The sequence below is a fragment of the Myotis myotis genome, unplaced genomic scaffold, assembly GCF_014108235.1.
Source record: "Myotis myotis isolate mMyoMyo1 unplaced genomic scaffold, mMyoMyo1.p scaffold_m19_p_17, whole genome shotgun sequence".
Taxonomy (NCBI): Eukaryota; Metazoa; Chordata; class Mammalia; order Chiroptera; family Vespertilionidae; genus Myotis; species Myotis myotis.
This window is the reverse complement of record NW_023416321.1, coordinates 30155411-30168492: the sequence shown is the minus strand read 5'-3', so window position 1 is coordinate 30168492 and position 13082 is coordinate 30155411. Positions and strand designations below refer to the sequence as shown.

General features: G+C 50.4%; 1 protein-coding gene across 1 annotated transcript; it reads right to left on the bottom strand.

Annotated features, from left to right (window-relative positions):
* Nucleotides 1-1615: 1615 nt before the first annotated feature.
* On the bottom strand, nt 1616-3750 carry LOC118672373 (C-C motif chemokine 13-like). Its single transcript, XM_036342022.1, has 3 exons — nt 3566-3750; nt 2873-2987; nt 1616-2434 (listed from the first exon to the last, which is right to left on the bottom strand). The coding sequence occupies exons 1-3, from the start codon at nt 3651-3653 to the stop codon at nt 2206-2208; spliced, it is 432 nt and encodes a 143-aa protein (XP_036197915.1). The 5' UTR covers nt 3654-3750; the 3' UTR covers nt 1616-2205.
* Nucleotides 3751-13082: the final 9332 nt, after the last annotated feature.

Here is a 13082-nt window from a genome sequence, read left to right as displayed (position 1 = left end):
ATCCGTGTTACAGAAACTCCAGTTCCTCCTGCTCCCACCGGGATGGTCTAATGTGAGTGCCATTCCCTGCCCGGTTCCTGACGTCCTCCTCCAGAGAACAGAAACCGCTACTGGAATTCGAATAGCGGACGCTAGGTGGCGATGTCCCACCAGATCAAGGTTTCTAAACCCTGGGAGCAAGGCCTTCAAAACCTGGGTGCAGAGCTGAGTGTGGGCGCCAGGGGGAGCTCCGCGCGCCCTCGCCTGCGCCAGGAGGCTGCACTGGTGTGTCCTGCAGCGACTAGTGTCTTGGCGCTCCGAGGAGCCAAGTGTTCTATCCTAACACTGTATGTCATGCCCAGGGAAGGAACTGCTGACACGCTCCCGGTATGACTGCACAGTAAGAAGAGTGAGGGGGTCACGACTAGTTCCTGACTCCAGATTTGCCAACTCTAGTCTTGGGTGCCCTTGGCCCGTGGCTCTCTGCCCTGCGTTCTCCAGGCGCGCCTTTGCACTCCTGCCTGTGAGCTGGAGCAAGTACCATAGCTGCACCCCAGGGTCCTCACAACCTTGACGGAGGCAGTTGACAGTTGAGGTGTATATTGTCTTGGTTAACCAACTCGGGGCACGTCTTTTCAAGATCACAAAAACTGAGGTTCAGGGAGGTGGGAAGAGTTCTTGGAGATCACCCAGATAATTAAGGCAGAATTGGTCTGCTGTTAGGGCCATCGCCAAGCTCAGGAGGTGGGCAGATCAGAAAAGAACCACACACCCACACAAATCCTTAGAATGACTGAACGGAGACACGGGAAGAGGTGAGCAGAGGGGCCCTCCAAGATATGCCAGGAGGGGAATGGAATTTTCCATGCTAGCTCATCCTCAGGATGTGTGCAGCCTTCAGCTCCACTCTGACGCGCCGGTGAAAATCTCAGGGAAAGAGGTGCAGGGAAGGCCGTTGAACAAGCTCCCTTGCCAACTGCACCCTGCCCCGGCCACAGGCTACTCTTCCTGACAACACCCCCACCCCCCACCCCCCACCCCCCGGCTTCCCCCTGGCTCCAAAGCCTGGGGCATCACCCGTCTGCCTTCAGATCTAACTCCAAACTCCCTGCCTTCACATTGTGATTCCTCTCTCACCACACAGCAACCTTCCCTTTGGAAATCTCTAACGTCTCCATTCTGGAACCAAACTCTGACCTTATGGGGATAGTCCTTCCAGGCCCTCTCCCCTCTTTCCCATCCTGCACCTTCTCTATAGGAATCTCGTGATGACTGTGTTACATCCTCCAAGGCTGATCGTGTCCCATCTTCTCGGGCAAGTTCAGCGCTAACTGGGACTGGTCAGCTGGTTTTCCCCTGGGCGGGGGGGGGGGGGGGTGGGGGGGGGGGGGGGGGGGGGGGGGGGGGCAGGTGCACATCATGTGTATATGACTCCAGGATGGAGGACGGCTCCCATTGGGAAGGCATGGGTTCAGGGAGACCAGTTAGAAGCTGATGCTGGGACTGGGGCCATTGTTCTAGACTAGTCTGGGCTGGTAAGCCAGGGCCCCCCTGACCTAGGCTAGCCCCCTACATCCACCTGCACTTCAGAGAGCCCCCTACTGATTGGAAATTACCCTCAAAGAAAACACCACTGTTAGAGATTTAAAATAAAAGTTATTTCCTGCAAAATGTCAGCAGTCCCACGATTGCATTTTCTCCACAGTAACATATTTAGCTAACAACACCTGGCATTCACCAGGCACTTTCCTCTGTAGCTTCCCTGGCCCTTCACCCCTGTGGTTCTCACAGGCATGGCCACCAGCCGTGGGCAGTTAGGCAGGAGAGGGACCCTGCCTCCCGCTTACCGCAGGAGGAAGGGCGCCCATGACAGGAACCAACGGGCTCAAGGCCTTCCTTTAAAGAAGAAAGCTCAAGCAAAAACAAACAAAACTCATAGAAACAGTCAACAGCATGGTGATCACAGCACGGGGCAGGGGGCGGGGGTAGGAGAGGGTACAGGGGTTATACCTGAGATGGAAGGAGACTTGACTTGGGGTGGTGAACACACAATACAATATACAGATGCTGGCTTATAGAGCTGTACACCTGAAACTTATATAATTTTATTAACCGTTGTCACCCCAATGAATCCAATTAAAAAATAAAACACACACACACACAAAGGTGGCCAATATACAAAATAGACCCCAACCCAGCAAGAATGCAAATAATATTAAACATTACTTAAGATAAAACAGCTCTGCCTCCCGATTGGGAAATGGCGGTGCCATGAGTGCAGGGGGGGCTGGAGGAGAATGCATGTTCAGGTTCCACACTCTGGCGTGGTGTCCCCGTGGCCGGGGGAGCCCTCATCCTCCAGCTGTGAGACTTTTGGTCCAGGCGCTTCATATGGTCCTGGACCCACTTCTCCTTTGGGTTGGCACAGATGTGCCTGGCCAGCTTGGTTTTGAAGCTGTGGGTAGAGAAGCGCCCGCACAGTTAGAGGGAGCGCTTGGGGGTTCTACCCAAGAGGTGGGCCTCCTCCCAGGAGGAGGGAAGGGGGTGGCAGGAGGGGGCCTCTGGACCCAGTCGCTGTTTGTGCCCCCCTGGGGGAGGCTGGCCTGGCCACAGAGCCTCCGCCAGGGTGTGAGCCGCGCCCGTCAGGGAGCCGGGAGCCGGCTGTGGCACCTCACTGGCTCTCTCGGGGCCTTTTGTGATGAATAACAGGAGGATCTGGATGACACAGTCTGGTTAGATCTTATCCTCTGAGTACAAGGTCTTGAATTAGTCTGATGTCTGTGTTCTGGGGCAGAGCTTTGGATCAGGGACTTTGGGGACGGGGGATGGGGGGTGGGGGGGAGGGAAGGGCAGGCTGAGGCGGGTGTGGAGGTGAGCAGGGTTTTCTACCCACATGACAGCTTTCTGGGCACAATGGCTGCTGGTGACTCGGTAGCTCCTGAGCTTCTGCAAAGGGATCTTCTTGTTAGTCACTGTGAAGCAGCAGGTGGTCGTGGTAAGGATCGCACCTGGAACACAGCCACAAGGAGAAGCCCTTCAGGAGGTGCGAGGTTTTCTCAGCCTGACTGTGTGGCAGGAAGCGTCTGGGGGAGGAGAGCAGGGAGTCCGACGTGGTCTCACCCCCGCCCTCACCCCCATCCCCCAGGAGGAGGGCAGGGAGGCAGACCTGATCTCTCCCATCCCAGGTCCTGCCCTCCCGCCCTGGGCCCTGAGGCGGGCTTAAGATTTGCAGTCAGTTTTCCCAGCTGCATGGTGGGGACAGGTCACGGCTGACCTTGAGGCCAGAGTGACCCATCCTGGCTATGACCCCCAGACTGCAGAGTTTGGGGAGATCCGCTGGGGCCCGAGAAAAGGCCCTGGATTTGGAGCGGGCAGCGTGGCTTTCATCCTGGCTTGGCCATGGCTGGGAGGGGGTGGGGCTGGGAGCTCCTCTTGTCCCCACCTGGGCTCGGCTCTCTGTTTCTAGAACTGGAGGTTAACACGAAGCTCCCGGGACCCCTGCTGCTCTGATAGGCTGGGAGGTGGGGCATGCTGGCTTAGGACCTCCCAAAAGGAGAGAGAAGGAGAGAGGGGGCAGGGGGCTTACCTGGCTGAGCGACCACCTCGGTGCTGAGGACGGCCACGGCCACGGCCACGGTGAGCAGCAGGCACAGCAGCCCTGCGGAGACCTTCATGCTGGAGGCTGCGTGCGGATAAGGGCTTCCCCCTGAGAGTTGTTGGCGTCTGGGCTTATCTCGGCCTCTTCTCCCCTCTTCTCCAGCCGCTCCGCCTGCCTTTTATAGGAAACAGAGAGGGTGGGCACTCCCAGAGCGATGTTGGCCCGGGCAGGGGCATGGTCGTGTCAACATCTGCTGAGCCAGTGGCTGTGCTGCCAAGCGTTTCCCAGGAAATGCAAGAGGGAAGCTGTGGGCCGCAGCAGCGCGGGCACGGCTTCCTTCCCTCCTTCCTGCAGGACATGGCCCAGGTGCCCCATGGCCTTGCTTAGAACAAAAGGCAAAACACTCCCGTGGGGAAGAGCGCGGCGTGCGGGCTTCATGCATCCTCACGCGTTCAGTCTCCGTGCCACTGTCACCCTGCCCACTGGGGGGCCGAGGAGTGGCCGCAGGGATGACATCGTCTCCCATGGGAAGTGAGTGGTGCCTGGCAGAGAAAATGAGCCTGTGCACACAGACCCACGTGGCAGCTGTCAGCGCTCACGGAGCTGCGAGGCCCTTCCCGAGCCGGGCTTACTGTGAGAGTCCCGCACTTGAGACAAATCAAAGCCAACTTCTGGTGACAGGGCCTCCTCATACCACGACTGGTGCCCTTCTGCACCGCAGACCCGGACGGCTAGGGTTTGACAATCACCGCTGCGTCCAGGCCCCTGTGGTCAGGGATGTCCATTGAGTTTCTGGAGCTGCTGGTGGGAGGGGTGTGCAACTTGCTGGGAGGTAGGGGCAGGCTGCAGTGGGGGTGGGGCCGGGACAGCACTGGTGCCCATAGGAGCCTGGCCAGGCCTTGGCCCGAGGTTCCCGTTGGCCATGCTCACTCCTGGCTCCCGGATCTTGCTCACTGTTTGTGCCTGCCTGGGATCCTCTCCCCTCTGCTGTCCATTCTTGCGAGTCTTTCCACTCCAGCAAAACAAGCCCAGTGAGAGGAAAAGACAGAAAGACGAAGAGCCAAGATTAGTGCGATAGGAAGCGCTGATGTTGTGCTAGGGTGAGGGACTGAGGCATGGAAGGGTTACAGAATGTTACAGAATGTGCTGGGAGGGGGGACTGATGTATGGAGGATTGTGTCAGGGTTAGGAACCATGGAAGAAAAATTGCTAGGTTGTCTTAGAAAAACAATGTGTTATGATACGCTCCAGCCAGGTGTGACTCTGTTTACCCCCCTTTTGTGCTTATGAACTTTCTGTGAACTTCTAAGGTAACACTGTTGTGCTATAAAGGATCATACTGCACCCTTGATCTCTGCCACATGCTCCGAATCTCCCAGAGGGGGAGATAGGCGCGGTGGTCAGCTGGCCAGCTTAATAAAGGCTCTTAAATTTAAATTCTGAGTTGGTGGTCTATCTCGTTGAGCCAACCCATAGCAATGTGACGCAAAGTTGGTTTTCTGACAAGCCTGTAATGAAGCTAAAGCCCTCCTGAGACTGACCACGAAGAAGGGAAAAAGGGCCCTAGCCGGTTTGGCTCGGTGGGTAGAGTGTCAGCCGTGGGCTGAAAGGTCCTGGGTTGGATTCCAGTCAAGGGTTGTAGGCTGGTCAGGGTGAGCGCAGGAGGCAATCAATTGATGTGTCTTTTTCTCATCAATGTTTTTCTCTGTCTCCCCCCCTCCCACTCTCTCTAAAAAAATCAATGGAAAAATATCCTTGGGAGAGGATTAACAAAACAAAACAAGAAAAAAAAGAAAGGAAGGAAAAAAGGCATAAATAGCCAACAGCAGGACATCACCACGGAGCCTGCAGACACCAAGAAGATAAGAACCTATGCCAGTACATTTAATTCAGGAGAAATGAATGAACTCCCCCCAAAACATAACTTATCAGACGGCAAGAAAAAGCTGAAAAGAAGTAATTCTAAAACTATTAAAGAAATGTAATCAGTAAGTGAAAATCTCCCCACAACATACCCGTGGGCCCCAAGGGCTTTAACAACTGGTTCCTCCAAACCACTCCAAGAACAGTCATTTCAATCTTACACAATTTCTTCCAGAGAATATATAAAAAACAGTGTACACTCTTCAACTCCCTTTATGAGTCTTACATAACTGGCACAAAAACTTGTCAAGAACCAACAAGAGCTGGGCTGGTGTGGTTCAGTGGTTAAGCATTAACCCATGAACCAGGAGGTCATGGTTCAATTCCTGGTCTGGGCACATGCCCAGGTTGCAGGCTCGATCCCTGGTGGGACGCATGTAGGACAGGAGGCAGCCAATTGATGATGTTTCTCTCTATCCTTCTCCCTTTCTCTCTCTCTAAAAGTCAATAAAAACTGTGGAGAGTGGCTACAGCGTTTGAACAGGTTCAAGCCTGGGACTAATGAGAGGGCACGATCCTCTCGTGGCAAAGCCACGTGCAAGTCCCAGCACTAGAGTTGTACGGCTATAGTTGTAAGCTTGACCTTATGGTCAAAAACTGTGGTCCCACGTGGCTGAGTGACACGGGCTGCGGGAGGTGCAGCAAGTAAACAAAGCTTGATCAAGTGCATGTAATTGAGTAGATTGGAAACTCACGAGAATGTTGTCAACATCTTGACCACGCCCTTGCTTTGCCTCGAGGAATCTGGCTATAACATAAGGACTCGGCTTGCAGGCCGCGGCGCTGTCTCTCCCTCAGAGAGGAGCGTCCCACCCAGACCCAGCTTTATTCTCTTGTCTGTCTTTTCTAAATCCTTCACCGCCCCCTCTCAGGTTCACCCATGGCCCTGCCGGCTCGGCACAAAAGCAATATTAAAAAACCCTCACAAAACCAACAAGAAGATTGCAAGCTTGTCCCTCTAGAGCAGGGGTGGGCAAACTTTTTGACTCGAGGGCCACAATGGGTTCTTAAACTGGACCGGAGGGAGGGCCGGAACAAAAGCATGGATGGAGTGTTTGTGTGAACTAATATAAATTCAAAGTAAACATCATTACATAAAAGGGTACGGTCTTTTTTTTTAGTTTTATTCATTTCAAACGGTCCGTAGTTTGCCCACGGCTGCTCTAGAGTCTCTAGATACACATCCCATTCGTTTCCACCCTCTTCTGTGGCTGCGGAAGCTCACCTGGTGGATGACAGGAATGGGACTGCAGGTCCTTTGGCTTCAGGTTGGGTCCGGACACTGGGGAGCCCCTCGGGCATTGGGGAGGGAGAAGAGTTAAGGTGGGGTACTTATTTCTCTGCTATCTCCCCGGTGCCTCAGCCTGGGTGCAGCCAGCTCTCAACTGAGGTTTTTCATTTCCCTCGCCATGACCCCCTCCATGGCTTGCTCCAGCTTTGGGGAGCCATGCCCTGCCCTTTTCTCTCCAGCTCTAGGGGTGGTCATTGCCCTGTTATTAGCACCCCTGTGGTTTCTCCACACCCAGCCCACCTCTTGGGAAACAGCATTTTTATTAAATCTTCCTCAAATCATTCCAATGTAAGCATCATCTGTTTCTTTCTGGAACCCTGACCGACATAGGTTTGAGTGCCAGAGGGGTCCTTCCAAATGGGGTTCTGGGAGTGGGTTGCTCGTATATTTTAGGAGCACAAAAATGACAGCTGTTGACATCCTTACTACTGAAAGCATCACCTGTATTAGTGAGGCAGACGGTTAACAAGCCCTCCAGGTGGTTCTCATGTGCACTGGAGTTTGAGAAGCATGGAATGACAGCTGTCGCGTGCCCATCTCTCAGACACAGTGAAAAGCCACCGGAGGGCTCTTAAGGGTGCTGGCCACCTCTCACGACCTCCTCCAAATATCTCACAGCGCCCCCATAATGGACGTGTCCCCTGGCCTTCCCCGGAGTGCAGTTAGGGGATGGCCGAGCCCTTTGCACAGAACAGATCAGTTTCAACAGATCCACCTCCCTGAGCTGTGTAGACAGACGCCTTCCTGACCTCCCAGGGAAGTTCTAGAATTTCAACCTCACTGACTACAGGCTTCTGTGTAAGTCTACACTCCAATTAGCCAACCTCACTGAGCATTCACATCACTGCCAGATTGGTGCCAACACATGCAATTCTGAATTCTGGGCAAGTAGGCCCAGGTCCATGAATTTGGCCCATTGAACCTTGTATGTCATTCACCGCTCAGAATCCACTCCCCCATGCCCGTCCCAAACTTTCCTCTGAACGGAGTGGGTGAGGACACTCAAACCCTCCCAGCTGTACGCACTCTGTCTGCCTTTCCCTCGGTGTCAGGACCCAACATCTCAGAGGAGAGTGTGTTTAGGAGCCTGAAGTCTTGAGTCGGCCAGACAGACATGGGTTCAAGTCCTGGGTCTGCCACTTCCTAGTTATGCAATTTGAAGCAAATTAACTCACTAGCTTCTAAGTCTAAGAGGAACTGATAGGTAATTATTGCCTCATTGTGTGTTGTGGGAGTCCCGGCGCAGTGGCAGTGATTCCCATTTCTAACCAGTCCCAGGTGCCCCTGCTGCTGCTGGTCTGAGGACCGCGCTGGGAGAAGGGCTGCCTCAGTGGAGCGAGGTTTAGCTCTCAGGGGGAGGAATGGGACCTTGGCCGGGTGGGCACAGGCCAGGCGGTGATGCTGGTTAAACAGAGGTGCAAGGTGGCCACAGTCACCCCAGGAAGCCCCGGGCTGGACTGCTAGCCAGAAAGTTCTGACCCACCGAATCTGTGGCCGTGATTAGGGGATCCCTAGACTGGACACAGAGGGGCCACTTACTAAGGTACTGCTTGACTTGAGGCAGAAAATCCTAGCTTTCATGTAGAAGAAGAGATTCATGGCTTCTTGCCCAATGATCAGATCTAAGCCAGTTCCTAGCCCTGAAGTTCCTGGGTGGAGGGGGGCTGGGTCCCTTTCAGGAAGGGCCTTGCCATGCCAAGTCACCAGGTGGAATACAGGACACCTGGTTAAATCTGAATTTCAGATAAGGAATGAGTCATTTTGTAACAAATATGTCTCTCGCAATATTTTTGCTAAGCCTGGACATCCGTGGGTTTATACTAGAAACATTCCCCCAAGCCTTGCCCAGAGCAGCCTGCTGCCATGTAACCAGGGTGACTCCGGTTTGGGGAAGGAAATGCTGGGACTCTCTGGTAGTGGCCTTACGTGGATGGTATTCTCTGGAGACCTAAAAATTCACCCTGGCCCCCCCGGTCAGTGAGGGAGCAGCAAACGTCTCCTAGACCGAAGAATTCCGTGATTTCAGAACCATTGTGTTGCTGTAGAGTCTTAGCATCCAAGCGTCCAGCCATCTGACTCCAGTGTCCTGGGCAATTGTAGTGCTTTGCCATCTCATGTCGTCACGCCATAGGGCTGGCTCCACTATGCCAACGTGGCAGTTTCCAGAGGTTTGTTTACATGCTAAAGTCTATGCTCAAGGGATAACTTATTGGAAACTCTGTTATATGTCAGGTTAAAACTAAAATTGCTCCGGGAAGCAAGCAGCAGAGCGGGGGCCCCCTGTGCTTATGCGTCTCCCTGCCCAACTCATTATTATTGTTTGAGGCTCGGAGGTATATTGACATAGGGCAATCTTTCCACGGAACAGATACCCAACTACGGGGGTGGCTAATGAAAAGGGGAGGGAGTCAGCACTAACTGGAGTTCTCTGTCCCTGAGACTGGGTCTCTCCGGAGAAAGGCAGGCCTGCAGCGGAGAGAACATTGCATTGCGACACTGAAGGGGAAGTCCAGCCACCACCCTGTAAACACTGCAAGACCTTCCTTTCCCCTTCACATCTGCCTGCAGCACTGTCCTTTCCAACGGGCCCAAACAGGAAACATTTGAGCCCTGCTTTAAAATGTGTCTTGATAATGAAGGCTTCCCAGCCCTTCCGAATTTTCACAGGGGACCAAATCTTGCTCTGAAATGGGTGATGGATGGCCTGCCAGGCAAGCCCTACTACTTCCATGCTAGGCCATGGAGTCATCTTTCTGGGCATTCTCTGGACCGGCATGCAGTCAAACGTGAATACTTACTGATGATTGAGGGGTCTAAGAAGACTTGGGGAGAGAATTATTATATAATTTATCTTCCAAACCAGACAGGGCGAAGCAGGATTGTCCCAGGCAAACCGAAGTGTCCAATCTCCCTGCCCCCTGGGAGCGTGGCCTCTTACCATTTGTTCTGTTGCCCATTAAGGTGCCTACAGTTTTTAACTTTGGCTGCTTTCTTTTTTTCTGGAAAATCCCAGGATGCATGCCTGGGACTGCCCCTTCCCATGATTAAATAGGAACAATCTTGTATTCCGCTCATGCTGGAGCTACGAGAGGAAAAAAAAGGGTGAGGGGAGGGAAGTTTTTCTGTAGCAGCAGCAATCTTGTAGGAAAACTTTTACATTTCTTTTTTTTTAAATATATATGCTGACATAGAATACTTGGACAGCATTTCTTAAAAAGAATAAAAATATTATACAGCCATTTGCACACTCAGCATTAAGACATAACCACAGAGAAAATATTGTTGATCTTTATTCTTTCCATGTGAAAATTTCAAGAATTTTACTAGCTCCGAGTTAGTCTCAGGTTAGTTTGTTAATGTTATGTCAAAACCTTGTCAAAATCCTTGTATATCCTTCAATAGCTTAAGCCCTTAATGGCTGAATAAGTTATCTAGACTAGCGGTCGCCAACCTTTCAGACCTCACGGACCACCAGTGGTCTGCAGACCACCAGTTGGTGTCTGTGGATTTAGACCATACCTTGCTATTGGGCGTTCAGTCTATTTCACTGGGATTCCAAGTCATGCTGTCACGTCTTTACCAGCATCACTGTTGATAAACATGGAACTTTTAGAGACATGGAAATTGGGTTGCTGGGTCAATAGTATGAACAGTTTCAGGCTATTAAAACATATTTACAAAAATGTATTTGAATATTTTTGTATATTTCACATGTAATACAATTCACAAATCTTGTAGGTATAGCTTGATTACTTTTTAATCTATGTCTATAACATGTAACCACCACTCATATCAAGACTGATATTTCCAACATCCCTGAAGGTTCTTTTGTATCTTTTTCAAGTCGATGCTTCATTTCCTAGAGGTAATCATTATTTTGACTTCAGTCAAAATCGATTGCCTGGCCCTGCATCGACCTGTGAACCAGGAGGTCACGGTTCAATTCCCGGTCGGCACATGCCTGGTTGCAGGCTCGATCCCCAGTGTGGGGCGTGCTGGAGGCAGCTGATCAATGATTCTCTCTCATCTTTGATGTTTTTATCTCTCTCTCCCTCTCCCTTCCTCTCTGAAATCAATACAAAATATTTTTTTTTAAAATGTTTAAAAAATAATATTAAAAAAATTGGTTGCCTATTCTTGAAATTCATATAAATGGAATTATGTGGAATGCATTTTTTGGGGGTCTGAAGTCTTATGCTTAATGCTTTAAAAAATACATATAATATATATATCAATGCTTTGTTCTTTTCATTGCTAAGTAACATTCTACTGTATAAACACACCACAGTTTGTATCTACTCTCCCGCTGATAGACATTGGGAATACTTCCAGATTTATAAACATTCTTGTTCATTCCCTTTTGTGTCTGTATGGGTTCAATTGTCTCAAATATTTACTTACAAGTGGGACTTCTGAGTCATAGAATAGGCCCATGTTTAATTTCAACAGAAAAGTGTTTTCTAAACTTCTCACCAGCAATGCTCCGTTTGTTCTACATTCCCATCAACACTGGGCTCTATCAATCTTCCCATTTTAATCATCTTGGTGGGTGGATGGCTGTTTTTCATGGCGTAACCAATTGCATTTCCCTTGCGATTCTTCTAGAAGCTTTCCTGTGACCAAGTGCTCCTTCCCACACTCTGAGCCTCCGGTAGAGGTGCAGGCTGAGCCAACTCCTGACCTGAGATGGCACCCAGGGAGGAGCCCGGGGGCAGAAAGCAAGCAGCGAGGAGACACCGAGCACGTACTGGGGGAGTGAAGTGGTGACAGCCTGCAGCCTCCTGTCAGCCTCAGTAGAGGGTGACATCAGAAGGGAGCCCAAGAAGATGCCAGTCAGCTCAAGTGACCTCCCCAGCTCTTTGCCCCCTGCTGGCAAGGGAAGGAATTGCAGCGTACAGATACGAACCAGTTTATGTAAGGACTTGGATTTTCTTTTTTTTTTTTTTTTGGTCACTTGTACACTTTTTATTTTTTATTTTTTTTTAATATATTTTTTATTGATTAAGATATTACATATGTGTCCTTGTCCCCACGTTACCCTCTACCCCCCACCCCCCAACCCCCCACCCCGCTCATGCCCTCACCCCCCCGTTGTCCATGTCCATTGATTAGGCCTATATGCTTGCATATAAGTCCTTTGGTTGATCTTTCCCCCTTACCCCCACCCTCCCCTACCTTCCCTCCAAGTCCCGACAGTCCAATCAATGCCTCTCCGTCTCTGGATCAGTCCTTGTTCATCTGTTTATGTTGTTCATTATATTCCACAAATGAGTGAGATCCTGTGGTATTTATCCGCTCTCCAGTTCCATCCATGCTGTGGCAAATGGTAAGAGTTCCTTTTTCTTCTTCCTCTTCTTAAAGGATACCTTTCAGCATTTCATATAATGCTGGTTTGGTGGTGATGAACTCCTTTAGCTTTTTCTTATCCGTGAAGCTCTTTATCTGACCTTCTATTCTGAATGATAGCTTTGCTGGATAAAGTAATCTTGGTTGCAGGTTCTTGCTATTCATCACTTTGAATATTTCTTGCCAGTCTCTTCTGGCCTGCATGGTTTCTGTTGAGAAATCAGCTGACAGTCGTATGGGTACTCCCTTGTAGGTAACTGACTGTCTTTCTCTTGCTGCTTTTAAGATTCTCTCTTTATCTTTTGCTCTTGGCATTTTAATTATGATGTGTCTTGGTGTGGTCCTCCTTGGATTCCTTTTGTTTGGGGTTCTCTGCGCTTCCTGGACTTGTAAGTCCATTTCTTTCACCAGGTAGGGGAAGTTTTCTGTCATTATTTCTTCAAAAAGGTTTTCAATATCTTGCCCTCTCTCTCCTTCTGGTACCCCTATAATTCTGATGTTGGTACGCTTGAAGTTGTCCCAGAGGTTCCTTACACTATCTTCATATTTTTGGAATCTCTTTTCTTTTTTCTTTTTCGGTTGGGTATTTTTTGTTTCTTTGTATTTCAAATCTTTGACTTGATTCTTGGGATCCTCTTGTCTGCTGCTGGATCTCTGTAAATTATTCTTTATTTCAGTCAGTGTATGCTTAATTTCTAGTTGGTCCTTTTTCATGTCCTCCATGGTCTCCCTATACTTATTGAGGGATTCATTAAATTTATCGGCGGTTTCCATAAAATTCTTGAAAAACCTTATAAACGTGGCCTTGAACTCTATATCCAATCGTTTGCTTTCCTCCATTTCTGCCATTTGTGACCTGTTTCTTTGTCTCCGCATTTTGGCAGCTTCCCTGTGTTGATAGAGTGGCCCTGTGCGCCAGGTGTCCTGTAGGGCCCAGTAGCTCAG

Coding starts and splice junctions, on each gene's coding strand:
- LOC118672373 (XM_036342022.1), bottom strand. CDS start 3,653: ATGAAGGTCTCCGCAGGGCTGCTGTGCCTGCTGCTCACCGTGGCCGTG. Junction 2,988..3,565: donor CGAGGTGGTCGCTCAGCCAG/GTAAGCCCCCTG, acceptor GCTGTGTTCCAG/GTGCGATCCTTACCACGACC. Junction 2,435..2,872: donor TGTGCCCAGAAAGCTGTCAT/GTGGGTAGAAAA, acceptor CTCTACCCACAG/CTTCAAAACCAAGCTGGCCA.